This window comes from Crinia signifera, chromosome 6 (assembly GCF_055691185.1).
Source record: "Crinia signifera chromosome 6, ASM5569118v1, whole genome shotgun sequence".
Lineage (NCBI taxonomy): Eukaryota > Metazoa > Chordata > Amphibia > Anura > Myobatrachidae > Crinia > Crinia signifera.
Genome location: NC_139222.1, coordinates 47617692 through 47643629, shown reverse-complemented (window position 1 = coordinate 47643629; position 25938 = coordinate 47617692). Strand labels below are relative to the sequence as shown.

At 43.9% G+C, this 25938-nt stretch overlaps 1 protein-coding gene across 2 annotated transcripts in view; it reads right to left on the bottom strand.

Moving 5' to 3' along the window:
* The window catches only part of SLC43A1 (solute carrier family 43 member 1), a 229498-nt gene that overhangs the window by 80965 nt on the left and 122595 nt on the right, over nt 1–25938 (bottom strand). For both annotated transcript variants that reach the window (XM_083146125.1, XM_083146126.1), the window contains exons 7-10: nt 22410–22543; nt 21962–22122; nt 5770–5919; nt 2153–2188 (exon numbers count right to left, since the gene is read on the bottom strand). In XM_083146125.1, coding sequence (XP_083002251.1) covers nt 2153–2188; nt 5770–5919; nt 21962–22122; nt 22410–22543 — 481 coding nt within the window. The remainder of the gene's footprint in view (nt 1–2152; nt 2189–5769; nt 5920–21961; nt 22123–22409; nt 22544–25938) is intronic.

Below are 25938 nucleotides of genomic sequence, written 5' to 3'. Positions count from 1 at the left end.
CTGGAGGAATTGATAAACCTGTTCCAAGGCGGTCTCCTGTTGATCCAGGCGAGCCGCCAGTTGTTGTGCAGGAACAGTGCCCTTCTTTCGACCTGATGCTGGATCCATGAGTCAGTACAAACTGTCATGCTCTTAGAAGCACCAGCTGGAGAGTGACGGTGGCTGGGTGCTTAACGTATGGTGGTTGCATCCACGACAGAAGGGAGTGAAACAAGGAGGATAAAATATAATGAATTTAATGAAGATATTGTAGACAGTGATAATGATGATAAAAACGGTATATGGCAAGTATGCAAATATAAAGTCAATTGTCCAGAACCTATTATAATAGATGATGAAGCTTGGTCCTTGAAGAATATTGCAATATAATTGAAGAGTGGATTAGAATATAAACCTGTGTAGTAATTAAGGGTTGCAGAAGGAATTGAGGATTGGAGGACTTGAAGAATGAATGAAGATTCTATTGCAGATTGGAAGATTGGATGATGTGGATGATTGGATGAAGGTTGGAAGATTGGATGATTGGATGATTGGGTGATTGGATGATGATTTGAAGATTGGATGATTGGTTGCGGATTGGAGGATTGGATGAGGATTTCAAGATTGGATGATTGGATGAGGATTTGACGATTGGATGAGGGTTTGAAGATTGGATGATAATAACTGAAGAAGAGGAATCCTTGCAGTATATGGTCGTGGCTGCTGCCAGAGGTAACCTTTGGAAATGACCGTCGGGAGTATGGCAAGGTGAGACCCCTTTGAGGATCTGACCTCGCTGTCCACATAGGCGGTAAGCAGAGTCCGGTGGTACTTGATGCAGTAAACAGTCAGCAGGATCTTCTCCAGGGGAAGCTCAGGATTGTAGTGGGAACTACAGAGCCAGGTGAGAGCAGAAGCTCAGGATTGTAGTGAGTACTACAGAGCCAGGTAGGAGCAATGATGCTACGGGATCAACATCATTGTACTGACTGCTGGACTAGCCTGAGCAGCCAGTACTTACCAGGTGAGCTGTTCTGGGATTGGTCAGGCAATCAGAGAGGGAGGCGGGGCCGTGCAGGAGAGGCTGGGAAGCCCTGATTGTATGCAGCTGCACAAGCACCGGCCTTTACACAGACACAGACCAGGCACAAACACACATGGCGATATGCTACTCATGTCCTGCATGGAGCTGGAGCACAATACACCAGTGTCACCACGCGATGACAACACGGCCACATATACCCCAGTGGAGCCAGAGACATAGCAGAGGTGAGCGCCATGGTTTCTAGTGCACCTAGAGGGTCCAGGACTGGGCACAGTACAGGGATCTTGGGCAAACGCCATGGTGGATGTGACACCCTGAACCCACAGGGCATGAATGAGTATATCAATTATGGGGTCTTCCTAACATAGAAGAACTGCTAACTTCCTAATGAAGTAATATTTCTGGACAAATCTTTAAAATATGATCCAGTATAAGACAACTTTGCTAATTTTCCAAGATGTCATCCAGTACATAAGTAAAATATAGTTTATGGCAATTTATTAGTACTCTAACTGAGGTAAATAAATGTGTTTCCTTTTACTATTCAACTGGTCACTGATGGTCAACCAAACAATAATTCCCTTTGCCTTCCCTTCCCTTTTGTTTGCTTCTTCTCTTCTTTACTGGTGACCATTAATAGAGGTTTATTTACACTTAAGATATTTTTGAGTAATTATTTTATTAAAGTTTTTACATGTTATACATGAAATAAGTATCTATATTGTTCCAGGGGGGGGGAGCAAATAAACAGAAATACAAATAAGGAAAGAGGGGTAAGGGAAAGGGTATATTGCAGAAAACATAAATTGTTACTCACATTACAGAATGTATACATTATTTCAAATGATGTACGTTCTCCCTGCACTTGCAAAGGTTTCCTCCAAGTACTCCGGTTTCCTTCCACAACCCAAAAATATGCTGGTAGGTTAATTGGCTCCCAACAAAATTAACCCTGGCGTGGTGTGTGTGTTTTTGCATGTGTGTGGATATAGGTGATAGGGAAAATAGATTGTAAATTGCACTGGGGCAGACACATTATGAATGGTTAATTATTCTCTGTGACGCACTTTTTAAATATTTGGTAGTAGTAGTAATAATAATAATAATATTAATAAGTTTTACAGTTACCTGTATTCTCTGCTTGCAGTTTCAGATCTGCATGTACTAAAAGAGATAAAAGAAACCATTAACCCCTCATGATCAGTGGTGACTGTCTTTAAAAAAAAAAAACAACAACAAAAATTTGTAAATTTAAATAGTACACACTTGTGATGTCTCATTACAGAAAGCTTGCAATAATGTTTTGTTTTAACTGCTATTTGTAATTTTATGGGTACTTGATTCCTAGCACGGCGCCCGTCGTGGGTCATCGCATACCTTAAGTTAAGGTATGCGATGGACCCGATTTTCTGTCTATTTTGAGCCTTTAACGAAAATTGGGGTCTAGGGTGTATTTTACATTGGTCCCAATGTAAAATTGGGTCTCAGGGACCATTTTACATTGATTCCAATGTAAAAATCGCGTCGATCGCATCGCATGCGATTTGGTTGCATGCAATGCGATCGATGCGATTTTTTGGGTCCCGATGCCTGCAATTAAAATCGCTGACGCCGTGCTAGGAAACAAGTACCATTTTATGTTTTTTATATTGCTCTTTGAGGCTTAAGGACAAGAATTCAACTTATACTTCTTTCACACTGCAGCTACATGGTATATTGGCAATTTTTATGTGTGTCAACACTGTTCTAGGTGTAGTGTAAAAGCTTCATACAGTATTCAAAATACCGGGTCAAAAACACTTTAAAAAGAAGGATACTACACTGTTCAAAGGCAATTTATTTTGCAGTGTGTAAGCCTCAGCAGGGCCGCCGAGAGGGGGACAGCGGGTACTAATTACCCAGGCCCGGGCTTGCTGGAGGGGCCTGGCGGGGGCCCTGGCCTGACCCCCCCTCCCCCTGACGTACAATATGTGGTGTGCTGTCAGCAGGCTCAACATGAGAGTCTCACTGACAGCGTGAGAGCTCATGCTGAACCTACTGTAAGCACAGCACATGTTGTAGGTGAGTGCTGAAGGGTTGGGGGATAATAACACCCCCCCCTTGGGTTTTTTCACTCTTCCCGTAATAATTTTGGGGACGTGACCTAATTGCTACACCTCCCATGATTAGGCCACGCCTCCAACTTTACCGGGGCCCGGCATTCCTCTCGGCTGCCCTGAGCCTCAGACTCAGTATTTTGAACACATGACTGTGCCACAGAAGGCGATACGCTGTCTCCCTGCCTGATGACACTATCCTTAATTAGGAGACAAGAGAAATGGCATTGGAAGTAGTGGAGACGCATTGCTGGCATATTTGTAGGTCAGGGAGGTCATTCTGGTCCATACGCTCCCCTTCATGTCCGCACAGGGAAGCGATGTTGTTTTGTGCACATGTGCAGGCTCTTTGGGTGAACGGATGTGACAAATTGATTATTCGCCGCCCCATTCGCATGGAGCAGTGAGGGCGGGGGTTGTGGGGTGACGGCACGGGTCACTCTCATGGGAGCGTCCAGCGTTTCATAGGCATCCCCATGAAAAGGCTTGGAGGAAAATGTACTAAGAATATGAAAATTTGTATTCTTAAAACAAATGAATACGACTGGCATCGCCATTGTATTTCATTTACAAATTCGGATTCCGGAGGGAAATTTACAAAGCAGTCGTATTTGACTGCTTCGTATTTTCTACCTACCTACGGGGTCAAGATAGGTAAGTATCTGTATGATTGGGCTCTGAATTGAATAACGTTTTATTTTTCTGGTGTCAGTGTGTTTTTATTTAACTATTGATTCTGCTGTGGAACTAAGAGTCCCAGCAAGCCCATTAATGGGCCGCATGCTGGGACTTGTGGTTCTCCAAGTCCCGGTATGCAGTTCAGGCTTGCTGGGACTCCTAGTTCCACAGCAGAACCCAATGGTTTTATTCTAATTTTACACATTTATCAGGCCAGTGGCCACAGCCCAGGGCCACTGGGGATAGCTCCAGTCTTCAGTCTGGGCTGGTAAATTCTGGAGGGGGGTGGCCGCTTCATTGGGGGGGTTCCCACTTCCCCAGGACCCCAGCCCAGACTAACAGGTCAGCGGGTTAATGCTTTGGCCGGGGGACTTGTATAAAAAGTCTCCCCCCAGCTGTGGCATTACCCTGCTGTGGCATTACCCATCCAGGTGCTGGTTCTTGAAATACCGGGGACCCCTATTCGTTTTGTCCTCCGTATTTTGGGAACCAGGACGGCCATTGGGCCTGGTGCTGGTTTTAAAAAAATAAGGGGAACCCTATTTCAATTGTTCCCTGATTTTTGAAAATCAAAGGCTGGTTACGGCTGTGGGGGTGAACCCATGACATTTTTTTTAATTATTTATCTAGCTTTTTTTACACTGCAGCCTGCACGGATCTGACTGATCCGTGCAGGCTAAAGCCAAATACGCCTGGAAAATTAAGTGTATTTTCCCGCCATATCTGGCTGGCAATTAGCGGCCGTTTACCGCTAATTAGCGGCTGTATTTTCAATACGTCCGCTTAGTATATTAGGAATTACCATTCTTTTGAATGATGATTACTATTCGTATTCTTTCGATGGCCTATACATTCGTATTTGTAAATACAGATAAAAATGTGCCATGAATACGAATTGACATATTTTCGGGATAGTAAATCCCGAAAATACGAATACGTATAAAATAGGCGTATTTTTGGATATGAATACACCGATTTTATATGTATTTTTGTTAGTAAATTTCCCGCCCGGATGTTCCCATCGTAATTCGGCCATGACGCAGGTGCTGGGGGCAGACTTAGATTTACGAAGGCTTAGAAAGCATTTGATGGTCAGCGACCATCAAATGATTTTGGCTCCGCACGCAAGGCGGCAAATGAATGTTTATGCAAAACATCCATTTGCATGTGTGTGCATGCGAGTCCCAGATTCCATATTGTGGATATGAATATGAATGATACATTATACATATGTTTATGGTGAATTATTACAGTACATTGCTGTGTAACCTGGTACATTATCATGCAGACACTAGCAGTATTTCCTATATAGATCTATCGGGGGGTCCAGTCCATGCACTCTATAATGGTTAAGCAAACCAACAATTGGCTTCCCACACCCCATTTAGAAACTGGCCCCACCACTAAACATTGGCCCCTTAACAGTGCATTGTCCCTTCATGACCCAACCCAACAATGAAGGTGCCCATACACTAAGCGACTTCTCCCCTCGGAGAAATCACATCCAATCTCACTTCAGCTGCCCGGAACTTGCATTTGATGTATCGCATGCTATCCCCTTTTCCTGATGTAGAGAGGGGGGTCTGACCCGAAGATTTTACGTGCGGCATGTATGATCTCTAGCTCCGATCCGATGCACACGGGACCGCTCATCGGATCGGATGTGTGGGGGCCTTGACTACAATAAAGTTTTGCTTAATTTCTCATTGCATTGTATATTTGGAATTATTATGGCTTGTAAATTACATTTATACTCTACCCAATAACATAAAGTTTAATTTTCATTGTGCATGAAAAAACAAAAGGAGAAGAAATGTCCTCTACCGATTTTGGAATAAATCTTCTCCTTTGCGAGAGCGGACACTTTTATGGATAGCATTAGCAAACTTTAGATCCATACATACATCCTCTGGGTACAGTATATTGGGTTATGGTATTTATGTCAAGGAACTATGTCAAATCTATACTCACCATTTTCTTGAGTCCCAAGCACCAAGTATTCCACCATCTTGTTCATTGAAGCCATGAAGAAAATGATTCGGAGTTGAGTCATCATCATAGTAATAAGAGAGAAGAGGAAAATAGGAGAGCAGGCACTCTGACGGAACGTGGGGGAAGGTCCTGGGAAAGTAATAGACTTATTAAATATATCGTCAAGTCACCTGTGGGCTCCACAGCATTAGACAGTGTGGCCCACAACACAGACACAACTGAAACATAGAGAAGAGGTTTTTGTTACTACACTGTATTTGTATTTCTATCTCATTTGGGAAATATGCGATGACCAACACAGGGCCGGCGCCACCACTAGGCAGCTCTAGGCATTTGCCACATTGGCCACTGGAGGGCGGCAGTTCGCCCCTCGCCCCCCGCATGGAGGTGAGCGTAGGTGCTGGAGCGGGCAGGGGTGTCTGTGCCGCGGGGGTACCTGTGGCGCTGTGTATGAAGCTGGCGGCAGCGGGATCCCTGCAGTGAATAGGAAATAACTATCACTATGCGGCGGCGTGGGAAGCACTGCTGGGTTTGAAAACACTTGCCGCACGTGATTGGCTGAGATTTAGCCAATCAGTGTGTGGCCAGTGTTTTCAAAATCAGAAGTGCTTCCCGCGCCGCCGCATAGCCCGGCGGATAGCGCTAGTTATTTCTTATTCACTGCAGGGCCGCCGCCGGCTTTATACACAATGCCGAAGGTACCCACGCGGCACGGACGGACACCCCTGCGCGCTCCTTTAGACGCCGGCACGGACCCCCCTGCCCGCTCCCCAGATGGTGCAGCAGGTACCCCCCGCACCAGGGCGCCCCCACCCCGACTCGCCTGGGGCACTCCGGTGCCTTGCACCGGCCCTGGACCAACATATAGCAGTACTACAAGGATGGCAAGTAACATGATTGGTGGTGCTCCCAAGAGTCAAGGTACTTCAAGCAAAGCCATGGAGAGAAAATATACTCTGGTGCTGGGGCACTCTTAGGGGGTCATTCTAATTGACTCAGCTTACCGTGTCCCTGTAGTACCACCCTGCGAATCCCTGCCACTACCGTATCCCCTCGCAACAATGCGAGGGGATGTGTAGGAAGACACATCCCATTGCATGTACCCGCAACAGGAGAAATCATTCGCTGATCAGCAACCATTGAAAGATTTCCCCTGCCTTCGCAAATGTAAGACAGTTGAGACTCACTTATATTTGCAGCCACCGGGACAAAGAGAGGGTAGGCAGCTGACATCATGTGACATCAGCCACATGCCCCCAGCAGGCATTTGCCCACCCATGTATCCATGGGAAAGTCCAGCGTTTTCATGGGGATACCCATGGGTGTTGCCATGGTCCAGCGCCATCACCTCCCCCATTTGCCCCATTCCTCCATCCCCTCTGTGAACTGTCCAGCAAGTGAGCAACTGGCCACGGCCTTCCGCAGTCAGAGTTTGCAATGTGCATAAATTCACATTCGCAATCCCCGACCAACGGGGCAGAGGCCGAATACCATTCACTATGAGTGAACCAGACTCTCCCTTAGTTAAAATTTAAATGATATTAATACATGTGACATCAGTCACACACACATGAGGTTTCTGAAAATAGCACACACACAAATATGTCTGTATATGTAAATTAGTTAATAGATTAGCAATGTATACTGTACAGTATATATATATATATATATATATATATATATATATATATATAATATTTGTACAAAGTTTTGTCATTTAGAGTTTGTAAGGTCACAATGAGATGGATGTTAAATTCTGTGAGTCATTGGTCAAGTAACTGTGTTTCTTGAATTCCAGGTTGTGAGCAAATATGCCGGTATCAAATAAATCAATATGATTCTGGGGAATGGTAACAATGAGTAAAGCACAAGGCAAATATTTTAAATGTAATGGAGACCCACAATATTTAAAGTAGTTTTGCGGACCTCTGTCCTATTGCTGTGGGTCCCAATCAGATGTGCAGAAACTTCCCTGGTGTAGTTACATAGTAGGTGAGGCTGAATAAAGACTTTTGTCCATCTAGTTCAACCTATGTTTATAATGGCTAATCCCTTGTTATGTAGTATGTTCTGATAATTTAAAGACAGATTATGTTACTTAGTCATACCCATGGATGTTTTTAACCATTAAATGTTTATCCAACCTTATTTTAAACATATTTATTTTGTCTGCCGACACCACTTCTCCAGGAAGAGAGTTCCAAAGTTTGACTGCCCTGACCGTAAAGAATTTTTTTCTACTAGATGAATAAAATATTTTTTCTTCTAATCTAAACTCATGCCCTCGCGTCCTAGATTCCTTTCTAGCAGAAAATAGGGTGTTTGATAGTTCCTTATATTGACCCCTGACATATTTATACATGTTGAGCATGTCCCCCTTAAACGTCTCTTCTCTAGTGTAAATAGTCCCAAATCACTTAATCTCTTCTCGTAGGTTACATTCTCCATTTCCCTAATAAACTTTGTTGCTCTTCTTTGGATTTTTTCTATTTCTATGATGTCCTTTTTATAGTGTGGGGCCCAGAATTTAACTCCATATTCGAGGTGAGGTCTAACTAATGATTTGTATAGTGGCATAATAACTTTTGAGTCCCTAGTTTCCATGCCCCTTTTGATACATGCTAGAATTTTGTTGGCCTTTTTTGTTGCTATATTACATTGTGCACTACACCCCAGTTTGTTGTCTATTTGGACTCCCAGGTCCTTTTCCAGTACTGAATTACCCAATTCCGACCCCGCTTAAGGTGCCCATACACGTTACAATTATTGTATACAATATTGTATACAATATCGAATCTCATCCGATCTCGGTTTTGCGATGAGATCAGATGAGAGGAGATCTAGTACAAAAAGTATGTGCTGCACATACTTTTTGTACTAGATCTCATCTCATCTGATTTCATTGCAAAACCGAGATCGCTGTGCAAAAAAAACTTGAAAAAGTACTGCTATTGTGTGTGAGCAAGGTGATGTGTGTTAATTTGAATCCATGTTCTTTATGTGTTTGCCGAAAGACGGCTATGGGAATAAAAGTTTAAAAATGAACAAGCACGGCATATATATATGGTATAAGCCGGTATGGATAATAAAATGTATGTGATCTATCCAATTCAGGATTTTGATCAGTTTTGCGCAGAATTATCTGGACCCTATTACATATATATATATATAGAGGCATATAACAATCACTGGTATCAAGTTTTTTTTGCACAGCGATGTTTTTTTCACGCATCCAACTATATTGATTTTGTTGGTCTTAACAGTTATAGCGCAAACACACCGCCGGCTCCAGAGGGAGAAGCGTCCAGAGGTTGCTAGGAGACGGAGACACACAAGCGGGATGACGTCACCTGCACTTCCGGAATACGCGACCGCAGGAAGCCGCCGGCTGTTGGAGCGCGCTGCACCACACTAGATCTCTGCTATATAAGGTAAGACTGCATTGCAGTTCTTTTTGGTCACCTCTGCACAGCACTATCTGCACCCTAATGTACCAGTCTTGAAGAAAAGACCTATTAGGTCTTGAAACGTCGACTTGATGTACACTACTCACCTCATGGATTAAAAGCCTTTTCTACTTTAAGCCCGTGGAGTTCCGCTTTTCCTTTCTGGACTTTAAAACCCAGAGGGTACTCGAGATTTATTAATAATTAGGAAGGCACCCCGGCAAGTTGCTATCTCATCCAGAGTGCCGAACATCCGGATATATATATATATATATATATATATATATATATATATATATATATATATATATATATATATATATATATATATATATATATATATATATATATATATATATATAATTTTCCCGGGGGGTGGCACTCCAAGCAGTACTGACATGCAGTGATATTCAATGAACCGGTGCCCTCCACTGACAGTTTGTACCTGTCAATCAGCAATAGTCTTTGTGGTAACGGTGGCACTCGGAGATAAGACACATACACCAGGCTTGTGATGCCAACATTTTGAGGCTCGGCGTTCCTCTTTATCAAGGTGCTCAAACCTTAAGGCAATGTAAAAAAACAAATGCAGAGTTGCACACAATTCTAGCATATCTCCACCTACAGCTAAAGGGGCGCGTTGATGGAAATGCAGACTACAGAGTACATTGTAGAGTTGGTTACAAAATCCCTACAGTCGGGATCCCAACAGGCAGAATCCTATATCTACACACACTATATAAAGTATACACACACTACATTAACAATTAGACCTCAGATCTTCCAGTCTCCCTTCCCTCCATTATAATCCTGCCATAAGCAGACACATCCACCTACCTAAACTGCAAATATCATTTCACAGAACTTCCCCAGCCCTCACACCTCCATCTCACACTGCAATGACAATAATGGGCCAGATAGCTGTGCGGGACACCGACCAAAGGTTTTTTAAGGGGGCAGTCACTTCCAAATTATGGTTTTGCCTTTTGCTGGCGTCCCGCAGGGCCATCGCATCATAATACACCAGGCCCCATGTCTGGTAACCGATGCCGCTGGCATGAAAACTCTCCATCTCATCTCTCATTGAAAACCACTTCTAGATCCAACCCCTATGATAAGATTTCCCAGGATACATTAGGGAAGACTGGCGGTCAGGATGCTGGTGGTCATAATACCCAGACCAGCATCCCAATGGAGGAAATTCCAACAGGTATATTTATACTTACCCTCCTTCCTGCAGCCTAACCTGCAGCCTAGTTCTAACCCTACCCCCACCTGCAACTGACCCTAACCCTCCCGCTAGTGCCTAAACCTAACACCCCCCCCCCCCCCCCCCACACACACACACATTCCCGAGAATGACCCTAATCCGCGCCTCACATACTCGCTAATTGGGATGCTGGCTGTCCGTAATCCAGCATTGGCATCCTGACCTCCGGAGTATATCACCCCCACACACACACACACATCAATTATATACATACATGCCTATCATCACCCACAACCATTATACATACATGACTATCACCCCCCACATCCATTATACAGACATGACTATCACCCCCCCCCCCACATCATACATTTTACATACATACATGCCTATCACCCCCCACATCCATTATACATACATGACTATTACCCCCTACATTCATTATACATATATGACTATCACCCCCCCAAATCCATTATACATACATGACTATCACCCCCCACATCCATTATACAGACATGACTATCACCCCCCACATCCATTATACAGACATGACTATAACCCCCCCCCCCCACATCATACATTTTACATACATACATGCCTATCACCCCCCACATCCATTATACATACATGACTATTACCCCCTACATTCATTATACATATATGACTATCACCCCCCCCAAATCCATTATACATACATGACTATCACCCTCCACAATCATTATACATACATAGCTATTACCCCCCACATCCATTATACATACATGACTATCACCCCTCCACATCCACTATACAGACATGACTATCACCCCCCACATCATCCATTTAACATAAATATATGCCTATCATCTCCCACACACATCCATTATACACACACATGACTATCACCGCCCATCCATTATATATATATCAGTCGCCCCCACATTCATTACACATACATACATATACTGCATGACTATCACCCCCACATCCATTATACCTACATGACTATCATCCCCCACAACCATTATACATACATGACAATTACTACCCACATCCATTATACATACATGCCTATCACCCCCCCCCACATCCATTATACATACATGACTATCACCCCCACATCCATTATATATACATTACTATCACCCTCCACAACCATTATACATACATGACTACAGGTCGAGTATCCCGTATCCGAATATCCGTTATCCGAATTATTCCGAAATACGGACATTCCAGAAAGTGAAAAAAAAATTTTTTTTTGCTAAAAACTCACTGGGGACATTTGTAACAGCATCACTGGGGACATGATATGTAACTGGCACTATATATGTGCAAGACAATGATTGCTTGGCATTCAAATTCAGTGCTGAGATAGTACACACATTTTGTTTCACGTTTTGAAACCTTGTTTTTTGAACAATTAAAATATATTTGTGTGTATTTTATGTGGTAATAAAATATATTTGTGTGTATATTATGTGTTTATACAGCAGAAATGCAAGATACTTCAAAATACATCATTGAAATATTAAAATATTCCGAAATACGGAATAATCCGTTATCCAAAATTCTCCTGGTCCCGAGCATTTTGGATACGGGATACTCAACCTGTATTACCCTCCACATCCATTATACATACATGACTATCACCCCCCCCACATCCATTAAACAGACATGACTATCACCCCCCCCATCATACATTTTACATACATACATGCCTATCACCCCCCACATCCATTATACATACATGATTATTACCCCCTACATCCATTATACATATATGACTATCAGCCCCCACACACATCCATTATACACACACACACATGACTATCACCCCCCATCCATTAAATATATATATCAGTCGCCCCCACATTTATTACACATACATACATACATGCATATACTGCATGACTATCACCCCCACATCCATTATACATACATGACTATCATCCCCCACAACCATTATACATACATGACTATTACCCCCCTCATCCATTATACATACATGCCTATCACCCCCCCACATCCATTATACATACATGACTATCACCCCCCACATCCCTTATATATACATGACTATTACCCCCACATCATTATACAGACATGCCTATCACACCCCAACATCCATTATACATACATGACTATTACCCCCCATCCATTATACATACATGCAGGGCCGGATTTCCCACTAGGCCTGTGAGGCACGGGCCTATGGGCGGCACCTGCTGGGGGCGGCAACGGCTAGCATTGGTGTGATTTTTTTTTTATTTTAAAAATACTGTTGCGCCGCAGCTAAGCCTGCAGCATCTGTGAACCAGATATTGGGTGCTCAACACCCAGAGAGAGGCCGCCCGGTAATGTCAGTGACAGGATTTTGCACTTCCAACTCTGGATCTTCAGCAGCACTAGATCTCCGGCGCCGGAAGCAGAAACTCCTTTCACTGACATTACAGGGGATGCCTCTCTCTGGGTTCAGCACCTGATCTCCGGTGCCGGAGAGGAAGCCCTGTGATGCTGGTGACAGAGGCAGCCCTGTGCCTGCGTGTTTGCTGCTAAAGACCCAGCACTGGAGAGATGATGGCGCCCTTCGATGCTGGGGAGAGGGAGCTGAAGACCTGCAGCCCCATGCAGTTAAAGTTACCTGCACTGCTGCCTGATGAAGGTACATGCGCTGGTTTGGACAGGGATCCCACTTTCAGTCTCTACCCCCCCCCCCCCCCCCCCATCATTTTATCTCACTCCCTATAATAGGTGTGTGGGAGGGACGCAAATAATGTGGTGCCTAGGGGCGGCCTGAGACTTAAATCCGTCCCTGCATACATGACTATCACCCTCCACAACCATTATACATACATGGCTATTACCCCCCACATCCATTATACACACATGACTATCACCCACCCAAATCCATTATACAGACATGACATCCATTTTACATACATATATGCCTATCCCCACCCCCCACACACACATCCATACCTCCCAACAGTCCCGATTTTATCAGGACAGTCCCGATTGTCAGGGCCTGTCCCGCTGTCCCACCCGCGGGCGGCAGTGTCCCGCGGTGTGGGGGGGCTGTTGGGAGTCCCCCCTGTCAGCTGCTAAGCAGCGGGGAATAAACGCTGTGCGCATGCGCACAGCGTCTATTCCCGCAGCCAGGGGGCTGGGGGCATGGCTAGAGGCTCACAGAGCCTCTGGGTCATGCCCCCATAGCGGCAAAATGTCATTCTAACCGGTGTATGTTATTATAATGGACTAACAAGATAAATGCCGATTAATATCTTACTAACAAACTTTTAAACAGAGCATTGTTACGTGTGTTTGTCTTGATTGTCATAGTGGCCACATAATGAGAATTGTATAAAATTTCCTATATTTTATATTTTAATAAATTGTATACTATTTTACAAAGCGCAGCTCCATTGTTTCTCTTTTTTTGGCACTGCATATTTGAAAGGGGTCTGGTAATCCCCCTTAATTGGGAGCTGCTGCAGTGCAGAATAAGACAATCAGCGCTCAAACTCTTTTCTCTTTTTCTGTAGCCCTGGTTTTATGTCAGTGCGCCGGACGGGTGCCGGCGCCCAATCAGACCCGCTGGCGCTTGCTCCACCAAGCAGCAGTGGGGTCTGCCTTACAGAAGCTACGCCACTGCTTCTGTCCTTCTGTGTGCCATAACATTTAACGGTAAGATGAGTGTGCCTACAGGTGGCCATAGTCATACATCATTGATTATAGAAACAATCAGGTTTGCTGTTGGCGGTGACTACCCATTGGTCACTGTGGGACGTATGCAGAGTAAGGGGCAATTAAGGAGTATCCGCCAATGGGCCAGATGCAGGGGCGATATTCATAGACCCATAGCAAAAGTTTCTAAGAGCCCCTATTTAGCAACTGATGGTGATAAATGTATAAACATATTACTTAGACAGTAAAGAAGTGCCCCCTTCAGCTCTGGGCCCCCCTTGCACCTATGGCAGGGGCGGGCTGGGCCGGGGGGGGGGGGAATATGCCATGTGCCCCCTAGGCCGCTTCGTCAGGAGTGCTGCGGGCCGCGGCTGCTTCCGGAAGTAGCAGCAAGCAGGCTGGAAGGGGAGTCGGGACCGTGGCCAGCAGTGTCGAAAGCTGGGAGCCGCAGCAGCAGGACAGCGACATACAGTAAGTGAGGAATGGATCAAACTCACAAATTAAAAATTATATATTTCTGCTGTTTTCTGAGGTGTCCCCCTTTATAATAATGCAATGACACCACAGGCTGCTCCCCCTGTATAATAATTTATGTGTCATGGCATTACTTTTATTATATTATACAGGAGGAGCAGTCTGTGGTGTCATGGCATTATTATTATACAGGGGGAGCAGCCTGTGGTGTCATGGCATTACTTTTATATTGGGGAAGCAGCTTGTGGTGTTATGGCTTTATTATTATTATTATTATACAGGGGGAGCAGCCAGTGGTGTCATGGCATTATGCCATGACACCACAGGCTGCTCCCCCAGTATAATAATAATGCCATGACACCACATGCTGCTTCCCCTGTATAATATAAAAGTAATGCCATGACACCACAGGCTACTCCCCCTGTATAATAATAATGCCATGACACCACAGGCTGCTCTCCCTGTATAATATAATAAAAGTAATGCCATGACACACAAATTATTATACAGGGGGAGCAGCCTGTGGTGTCATGGCATTATTATTATTATACAGGGTGAGCAGAATGTGGTGTCATGGCATTACTTTTATTATACAGGGAGAGCGGCCTGGGGTGTCATGGCATTATTATTATGCAGGGGGAGCAGCCTGTAATGTCATGGCATGATTATTATACAGGGGGCGCAGTCTGTGGTGTCCTGTCTTTTGCGCAATGGAGCAGCCTGCGGTGTCCTGTTTTTTTTTACGCAAGGGTGCAGCCTGTGGTGCCATTTTCTTTATGCAGGAGCAGCCTGTGGTGTACTGTTCTTTATTTATGCAGGATAGCAGCCTGTTGTATCCTGTTCTTTATTTATGCAGGAGAGCAGCCTGTGCTGTCCTGTTTTTTTACGCAAGGGTGCAGCCTGTGGTGCCGTGTTCTTTATGCAGGAGAGCAGCCTGTGGTGTCCTGTTCTTTATTTATGCAGGAGAGCAGCCTGTGGTGTCCTGTTCTTTATTTATGCAGGAGAGCAGCCTGTGGTGTCCTGTTCTTTATTTATACAGGAGAGCAGCCTGTGGTATCCTGTTCTTTATTTATGCAGGAGAGCAGCCTGTGGTGTCCAGTTCTTTATTTATGCAAGGGAGCAGCCTGTGCTGTCCTGTTTATTTATGCAGGGGATTTATTTATCACTCTCCATTTTATCACTTTTTAAAGATTGATACATAGGGCCCAATGAGAGCCTGATGAGAGGAGATAGTGAGAGTAGAGCTGGTTAGTGACAATGTGGTGTTCGAGTCTTGCTGTCTGGCTCAGAATGTAGAGCTTATTGCTCTACAATCCGGTATAGACAGCAATGGGCACAGTTGCAGAAAGGGAGGCAAAATGCTGCTGCTGACAGGCAACAACCATGTAACATATGGGTTTGTATTTGTCAATTGCACAGGTAAACATCACATATTGCACACCCCTCTATTAGTGTATTTAGGTAATGGTTGTTAACACTTTGGGGCATTCTTCCAGTGGACACTGGATAATACGAGGTACTAAGAAAGAGAAGAGTGTCCACTTCTGTGAACACAGACAGAAGGGTGAAATAGACTGAATAGTGTTTATAAATTTGCAGCGAGATTCCAGCGTGTGTTGCGTACGAATATAATACTGTATAAAAAAATATTATGTTGAAATACTCTAGGGGAAATTTACTGAAATATGCCTAAAAAAGACGTATTCTTAAAAGCAAAATATGGCTATTTTAGGCATATTTGTATTTTCGGCATTTACTATGCTGAAAATATGAATAATCCTATTCGTATTCATGGCGTATTCGTATTTACAAATACGAATGCATACGCCATCGACAGAGTACAACTAGGAATCACCATTCATTAGAATGGTGATTCATAATTTACAAAGCATCCGTATTTAAAATATGGTCACTAATTAGTGGGAAACGGCCGCTAATTGCTGCCAATATACACCTGGAAAATACACTTCATTTTCCAGGCATATTTGGCAGAAACCTGCATGATCAGTAAGTTCTGTGCAGGCTTCAGTGTTATGGCCATAACCAGCCCCAGGTTCAAAGAGCTGGTCTGGTTTTAAAAAGTCAGAGAACAAAACGTTTTTTTAAACCAGCACCAAGCCCAAGGGCCAGTCCCGGTTCCTAAAATACAGGGGACAAAAATGAGTAGGGGTCCCCCCGTATTTTGTGAACCAGCACCAGGCCCAACCAGCCAAAAGGGTAATGCCACAGCTGGGGAGATACTTTTTATACAAGTCCCCCGGCCAAAGCATTTACACCCTGACCGGTCAGCCTGGGCAGGAATCCTGGGGAAGTGGGGACCCCCCCCAATGACGGGGTCCCCCCTCCAGAACTTACCTGCCCAGGCTGAAGCCTGGGGCTGTGTAATAAAATAGATGAAACTATTGTGTATTGCTGTGAGTCCAAGCAAGCCGGCACCGCACGCAGGGACTTGGTGAACCACAAGTCCCAGCATGTAAGGCATTAAAGGGCATACTTGCCCACCTGACCCTCTCCATGCGGGAGAAAATGCTCTGTTCCTGGACTTCCCTGGTAATGTATGATTGCCATCACCTGTGGTGAAACGCCTTTACCTAGCTCCCCACAGGTGCTGGCAATCATACATTACCAGGGAAGTCCAGGAACAGAGCATTTTCTCCCGTATGGAAAGGGTCAGATAGGCTAAAGTATGTTAAAGGGCCCACTGGAACTTATGAATCCATATGCATGCCCAGCTGTGTCTTGGCAGGAGGATAGTCTATTACCCCCAGGAATTTATTTTAAATGCATATAGAATCTAAATATAGATTCTATATGCATGCCCGGCTGTGTCACAGTACTGTAGTGTACTAGGACCTGATGCAGTGCAGTGTGTCAGGTTGGAATTTGCCCATGTGTAATGCCCACACAATGTTTGTCAGATACCACAAATCACCAGGAGAGTCTAAGTGGGGTAATCCATTGAAAGATGATTTCCTACAGTTTCTCTAAGAAGTTGTCAGCATTGTGCCTCACAGTGAAACCAGTGATACACAGCATAGCCTGCCTTGGAGCGAGCTGGCATTTCTGAGATGCTGCTACTGGTGCTGCGGAAGGCAACCCAGTAGACTGTCACAGTCATATAGTCCTAAGTTTGCCCTGTACCACTTGTCCACATATCCATGGGTACAACTGCATTTTTCAGGGCATGGAGAACACTTTTTTGAACATCTTGTACATCCTGGGTATAGCCTGTCTAGTGAAGTGGACAGTAGATGGGATTTGGTACCAGGGACACACTACCTCCATCAATCATCTAAATTTCACTCATGGCGGTTATCAGACGCACGTCTAACACCAGCATAGCTGTCAAGGCCTCAGTTATCTGCTTTGCCATAGGATGACTGCTGCCGTACTTCGTCCTCATTGCAAAGGACTATTTGATGTCAATTGCTTAGTGATAGAAGTAGTGGTATTCAGACTTCTCCTCTGGGATGATGAACGACTCCCAGCAGCAACAACAGCAGTAGGCATAGAACTGTAGAATTCTGGGGAATTCAGATTGGGAGAGGAGTCAGGCTGAGCAATGACAGTGAAATTGCCTGAAGGAGTACTACCCATCCTGAGGAGGAAATTGCAGAGGAGGGAGTTGGTGGTGTGGTTTGCTGGCGCTTGGATACAATAGGACCAAGGGATTTAGTTGTTAATGTACTCTTTACGGTCAAAGCCACACTGAACTGTACAGTGACTTACGAATGAGCTTCAGGTGATGTACTATATATATATGTATAAGGGAGGATGTCCCTAGATGGCCAACGTCATTACCCCTGCTTATTGCAGCTTTACATAAGCTACATATGGCAAGACACTTGTTGTCCAGATCTAGATAAAATTAATTCCAAACCATTCTTTGGTCTTCTGCCCAGGCATGGTGATGGGCTTTTCATCCCACAGACAACAACTGTCTTGCTCCGTTCCTTATTTAATCAAACCACATAACCATCAGCATCCTCGTTGTCAACATGCTCCTCAGCAGCGGCTACATCAATATCCTCCTACTGTTATACTTTAACAGTGACAGATTAAATATCAGGAACTGGACTGTAGGTGCTACTTTTAGCACATGCAAAGGGTGTGCAATTCGTGGAAGGAGCCACCTCTTCCCGTATAGTGATGGGAAGGTCAGGCATCGCAACCACCAACACCATTGGACTCTTCTTGAGGAGTTGTAATACCATCTTAGAATGCACAGTTGTTTGCTGTGCATTTGACAGCTTAACTCTCTTTCATTTTCTAGCGGGGGGAGGAGGAGGGCTTAGATCATCATGTGAAGCTGAACCACTAGTTATTAACATAGGCCAGGGCCTTATCCGTTCTTCGCCACTCTGTTGTAAATGGAATATTGGCAAATTTATGTTTCTCCTCAAACGATTTACATTTTTTAAAATGTTTTTGATCTTTGCCATTTTGGATTTTACATGCCCTCTACGGTGACATTGGGCATCGGCCATGGCAGATGATGTTGATGGCATTCTATCATCTATGCCATGACTAGTGGCAGCAACTTCAACACTAGGAGGAAGTGGTTCATGTTCTTTCACTATTTTATCCTCCATATGTTTTGTTCTCCATTATTTTTCTGGAGTATCACTGGACTGGACTTATACAGCAGTATCACTAGACTTGATTTATGCAGCAACATAAATGAATGGTTCCTGCCATTCCTGCAGCCGTATCACTCAACTGGACTTATGCAGCAGTATCACTGGACTGGACTTATGCAGCAGTATCACTGGACTGGACTTATGCTGGAGTACCAATGGACTTTAACGGCAGTACCACTGGACTGGTCTTATGCAGCAGTATCACTGGACTGGATTTATGCAGCAATATCACTGTATTGAACTTATGCAGCAATATCACTAGACTGGACTTAGCTATACCAATGGACTTTAACGGCCGTCCAACTGGACTGGACTTATGCAGCAATATCACTGAACTGGACTTATGCAGCAGTATCATGGCTCAAGGGCCAGTCCTGGTTCCCAAAATATGGGAACAAAATGAGTATGGGTCCTCTGTATTTTGAGAACCAGCACCAAGCTCAAACAGCCAGCAGGGTAATACCACAGCCAGGGCAAACTATTCATATTAGTTCCCCCCGACCATAGCATCTGGAAGAATGTTCAATCTGCACTACAGTGATCCCCAAACAGATATAAAGCATCTGCGGATCGGAGAAGAGTTGCTGCTCGAGTATACAAAGTGGGAGATTGAGTTTGGCTTTCAACTCATCATATTCATCTGAAGGTTCCCACCATGAAGTTAGCACCCCAGTTTATTGGCCCATTTCTAGCTAGGGAAATTATTTTTCTGGTAGTCCTTCGTCTAAAACTTTCATGTTCATTAAAAATTTCGAAAGCCTTTCATATTATCCTTCTGAAACCCCTTATTCTTAGTCGGTTCCAAAGCCTTCCACCAAAGCCTTTCTAAAGTACAAGCTAACCAAGGTGTAGAATTTGAAATTTAAAAAATTCTGGATGCCAGATGTCTTCATGGTAGCCTTCAGTACTTGGTGGACTGGAGGGGGTATGGTCTTGAGGAGAGTACTTGGGTGGTTGCTGCAGATGGGCACGCTCCTGTTCTTGTATGCAAGTTCCACCTCAGGAATCCTGATAGGTGTTCGGAGTCCATTCCTAAAGGGGGGGTACTGTTGTGGTCCGACACAGAAAGGTCCAATCATACTAACCTGTCTGCCATCTTCAGTCCCTCCACTCGTGTGGCCGAAGGTCTTCGGCGCAGGTGTCGGGCAGTGGCAGTGACTCTGCCGCAGGTCCAGTGAGCATTTGCCGCTGGTCAAGGTATGGGTGCCGCCATCTTGCTTCCGGAAGGGGGAACCTTCACTTCTGGGGTATTTCTGACCTCTGCTGGGGGTCCGGTCCAATGACAATTCCTGAGGGGGTTAAATTCCAAGGCTTGGGATTTCCTGTTGCAGGTGCAACTCCTTGAAATCCTGCTAGTGGGTGTTGCTGCAGTTTTGCTTCCAGTCCTTACTGCTTAGGTTCCTGCAATTCCTCCAACTGCCGGTGCTGTTTCCTCCACGTGGTCATCCACCTATGGTCTCAACTCGTCAGCATTGGACCTTCAGAGCTTCTGTTATTTCCCCAAGTGGGCCATCCTCAGTTGCTGGTGGAGCATTCCTTAGTTTTCTTCAGTTAATTCGCCATGTGGACTATCTTTAGTTGCCGGTTAGGCATTCCTTAGTTTTCTTTTGGAATTTCAAGTTTACGTTCAATTACTTTGCCAAGAGTCAGCGATCTTCAGTTGCCGATTGGGCATTCCTTAGTTTACCCGATTCTTCGTAGTCCTGCCTGGGCTTCAGACAGAAGAATTCCATATTTGTCCGGGCGAGTATCCGTCCCTCAGATCAGCCAGTAAGCAGTAATCCACTTCTACGGATCCTCCATTCACTGCAACAGTATCCAGGGGCCACATAGGTACTTCCTTTGGAGGGCCGCGACCTGCTGAGTAGACACCGCAAAGCCCAAATCTCTTTGTGGGAGTCCCTGGTGAAAGCCGCTACTCAGTTAAACTTCGAGTTAACATCTTTGTGGTTCCATCTATAAGAAGGCCGTATATTTGCCCTAAATTCACACCCACTGACCAATCCATCTCAGAACAACCATCCAGAGTGTATCCACAAAACCAGATCATGACAGAATGTTGCTATGGGCAACCAATCGGATACTATCAATTATAATTTAGAAGGTGCTAAATAAATTAAAATAGATTATGATCGGTTGCCCATAGCAACATCTCAAGTGAAATAGATCGTAGTAAATTTCCCCAAACACTTCATTGTAAGGTTTTTCCATTGGTGTTTTGGCATGTGGTGATTATTACAGTCACCCGATTGAAGCAGAGAGAATTACTGTATACCATATATTGCATTGTATATTGTCTACCTGCAAAACCACCCAATTCATCATTTGATGAATTGAGTGGTCCACTGTGCAGTCACACTGTGCAGTGGGAATTCTTACATTATATCACCATGTCATTGGAAGGTGTGTTCCAAACTTTAGACATACTGTACTAGAGGTGCCCATATACGGAGCACATCACATTGCAAGCACAAAAGTGGGTGCAGCCCATAATTTTTGTTCTAGATCGCATCGCATCTTGTACAAAAAAGCAGGCTGCTGATGCGATCTAGCACAAAAAGTACAGAGCACATCACTGCGTGTATGGGCTCCTTAAGGACTATGATGTCCATCATAATATAATACTGTATGTACATAAGTATAATATATGTACATAACTATTTTTAAAAAATACAGGATTGTCAACATACAAACATTAATTATAACAAATTTGTAAATTTATAAGCCCTTACCACTTTTTTTGGCAGGCTTTGACAAGTCTTCATTGGACAAATGTTCCCCCTGAGAATCACCTTTACGACTTAATCGTTGCCCAACAGTGGTCACGTGGGTGTAGAACTGATCTCCAGTGACTTTGTGGTCTAATGCAAGAGTGCGCAGTGTAACCTTTTTCCTGTGAGATTGTTAAAGAGTGTGTAAGAAGCAATAAGAAGGTAATACATTTCAGTGTCATTCATGGCAATGGGTGTCTATTAATTTGCACAGATGCCAAACATTGGTCGGGGACTGAACGGGCCTGAATAAGATCCTATATATAAACCTTTCCAAACTGTGCACTACATCAGAGTATCACATCACTAGTTGTGCAATTAACTCTCTTCAAGTGTGCAATTAACCCACTAGATGTTCATATGGACCATTCTTTCTTTTCCCAATGTTTATTGGTCAATACACACTCACGTAAAGGTGGTTTCTTCTGGCGATGGTATGGATTCCTTGGGCCAGTTGATGAGACAGTTGAGAAAAATAAGACAGGCTAAAGCAGACCAGCCCAACATGATCCCCACGAAGGATACACCTGCCTCATAGATAAGCTGCAAAAAGATTGGGGGTCAAAGGTTTACGGGTTAAATGGGAGAAATTTTACCATAGAATTTCAAATGAAAAGCAATGGATCCATGCAAATAAGATCATGATACTTTAAGGCCCATACACACTTTTCGGCTGAAAATCGCCCAGTGTGTATGCCCCAGAGATTGCCGACTAGCGATGATGCGCGTTCCCGCATCATCGCTAGTAAAGTGGTTCATCTGCTGGTTTTACCTGCCGGGCTGAAAGATTAACCACGCCTGTCGGGCTGAAAGATTAACCACGCTGCCTCCCCCCGCCCCCACGCCTGTCATACTCACCAGGCTGGTCCGCAGCGCGCCGCTCCTATCATCTTCTCTCCGGCCGGCTGCTGCTGGTGCTGTCCCTGCTCCCCGGCGACTCGCCCCGCCCCCCCCCCCCCCCTGCTAAACACAGGAGCAGACAGCACTGCTCCCCGGCAACATAGTGCACCCTGCTGCCCCGCCCCCCTGGCCACCAATGTGTATAATTTTCTGCCCACTGCCACCAATATATTAATTTAAATGCATCAGCAATATATATATATATATATATATATATATATATATATATATATATATATATATATATATATATATAGTTCGAGGGTATCCTCCACAGTTTTTGCAGGGGATGTCGGGCACTCGCCTTTATAATTCAGAAATGAAACTGATTATAAAATCCAATTTGGGTTTTTTATTGCATCCAATGTTTTCAATCAGAAAATAGTCATAATATTTGTATTTCCATACATGCCCCGACGTTTCGGTCCATGTGGCGGACCTTTATCAAGGAGCCTATGAACATATGGAAAAGGCATTTTAAAAACCTACAAACAAGGTCCAAATGCAACACAAAACATTACTTGTACAAAAAAGACAAAAAGATATATATAATACATTACTTGGTTAGATGAATATTTCAATAATCAGCGGTGTAACAAATGGAGACCCATGGTGAGAGGAGCAGCAGCTACCTCACACTGCCCGGGCCCGGCATTTATACCCAACACATTACGTTTGTAAATGAGGACGCCGCCTCCTGAACAGCTGTGCCGAACTTCCGGAAATACCGGAAGTTCGGGAAACCGGAAGTGTCCGCTAATGACACGCATGGATGGAACGCACAGACTTCCGGGTTTCCCGGCCGCTGTGACGTAGCCATCCTAGGTAGCATTACTAGGTAGCAGAGACTCTGTGGCTGAGCCGCGGGGAACACCAATGATAGCGTTACAATATAGGGGGTGTGCGCGCTGCGATCTCGCTCTGAGCCGCAGCGGCATGATCACTAAGCCAGCTGATTGTTTATGTAGAGTGTGTGGGGCTTATTAACAATGTGTGGGTGAGCCGGGATCGTAAACCTGGCATTGGGAGGCACAGTTCATGTCTGTAGAATACTGCAGACGAGATAATAAACATTATGGGAATTAACATAATAAATATACTGAATACATTATCGCTGTGCCTAAATTTGGCCAGAGTTTAAAATGGAATAATCGGACATGTTACTTATTAAAGGTATAAGGTACTGAGATATATTTTGATTGAACCCCATCGGAGTTACAATAATTTACAAAAATATTTTAATAACATATATTTCTCAAAACCTGCTTATCATTATTTCTATTTACAATGTTTTACATATTTATTATTTATTTTTTATATTTTATATTTATTGTTTACCAATAAACATCCTTTTATTTTTCTTATTTTTCTTATTTTTATTTTATTTTTATTTTTATTTTATTTTCTATTCTGGAAGAATTGAATGTGCTTTTTAGTGTAACAAAAACGGCCTATTCTGATGAAAACTTCTGAGAACACTAGGTATTACTCAGAAGGCAAACGGACTATGTGCGCACATGTGTAAGTGTGTATACAAAGAAGAACACACATGTATGTATATGTGCCCATCTAAAAAGAGGTATATACATTATTGGATATGATACTTTACACATACAGACCAAACCTTCTTCTTATCGCACCTGATATACCAATGTACAAAAAATATACAAAAAATATAATATTTTTCTCTGTGAAAGAACACTGTTCAACAGCGAACGGATCTCTCTCAACAAAATAAATGTAGAAAAATTGAAAAAAGTGAAATGGAAAAAATGAGAAAAATATGAGAAAAAATGAGAAAAATGGGGGCACTTTAGAAAATGATGATAAAAAAATGATAAAAAGATAATAAAAAAATAGAAATGACAAAAAAGGGCAAAAAAGTGGACTGAGGACTCCATTCTGAGGAAGCCATACAAAAAAATGTGTATATATATTTTTATTTTGCCACTGATCAATTATTTGAGAAAAATTATTTGAGAAAAATGTTCAGGGGATTGTTTTCATTCAAGCCTCTAGGGGCCAGTGTCCCGAGCTGGTAAATCCATCGGCTTTCTTTTTTCTTTAGCAGTAGACTCCGGTCGCCTCCTCGGGGAGGTGGTGGAACCCAATCTATCAGGCGACAACGCAGAGTGGATATCTGGTGATTTGCTTGCAGGAAATGCCTTGGTATTGGCAATTCGGCTTTCCCCGTCTCCAGTGCAGAATTACGGTGATTAGCCATGCGTTCCCTGAACTTACGGGTAGTCATCCCCACGTAAGCGAGACCGCAAGGACAGTTTAATAGATATATCACATGGTCCATTTGGCAATGTAACCGATGCTTAATCCTTATGGCTTTACCCGAGTGCGGGTGTGGAAATGTAGCACCTTGGGTCATACTGTTGCATGTTATGCAACCAGTGCAACGAAAACACCCTGGTCTTTTTGTATACAACCAGGTGGTATTTTCTTTGATGGTTGGTGTGGCCATTGGTCTCATCAATATTTCTTTAAGATTTGGGCCCTTCCTGACCACACCAACCATCAAAGAAAATACCACCTGGTTGCATACAAAAAGACCAGGGTGTTTTCGTTGCACTGGTTGCATAACATGCAACAGTATGACCCAAGGTGCTACATTTCCACACCCGCACTCGGGTAAAGCCATAAAGATTAAGGGATCGCATGGCTAATCACCGTAATTCTGTGTGTGCGGCACTGGAGATGGGGAAAGCCGAATTGCCAATACCAAGGCATTTCCTGCAAGCAAATCACCATATATCCACTCTGCGTTGTTGCCTGATAGATTGGGTTCCACCACCTCCCCGAGGAGGCGACCGGAGTCTACTGCTAAAGAAAAAAGAAAGCCGATGGATTTACCAGCTCGGGACACTGGCCCCTAGAGGCTTGAATGAAAACAATCCCCTGAACATTTTTCTCAAATAATTGATCAGTGGCAAAATAAAAATATATATACACATTTTTTGTATGGCTTCCTCAGAATGGAGTCCTCAGTCCACTTTTTTGCCCTTTTTTCTCATTTCTATTTTTTTATT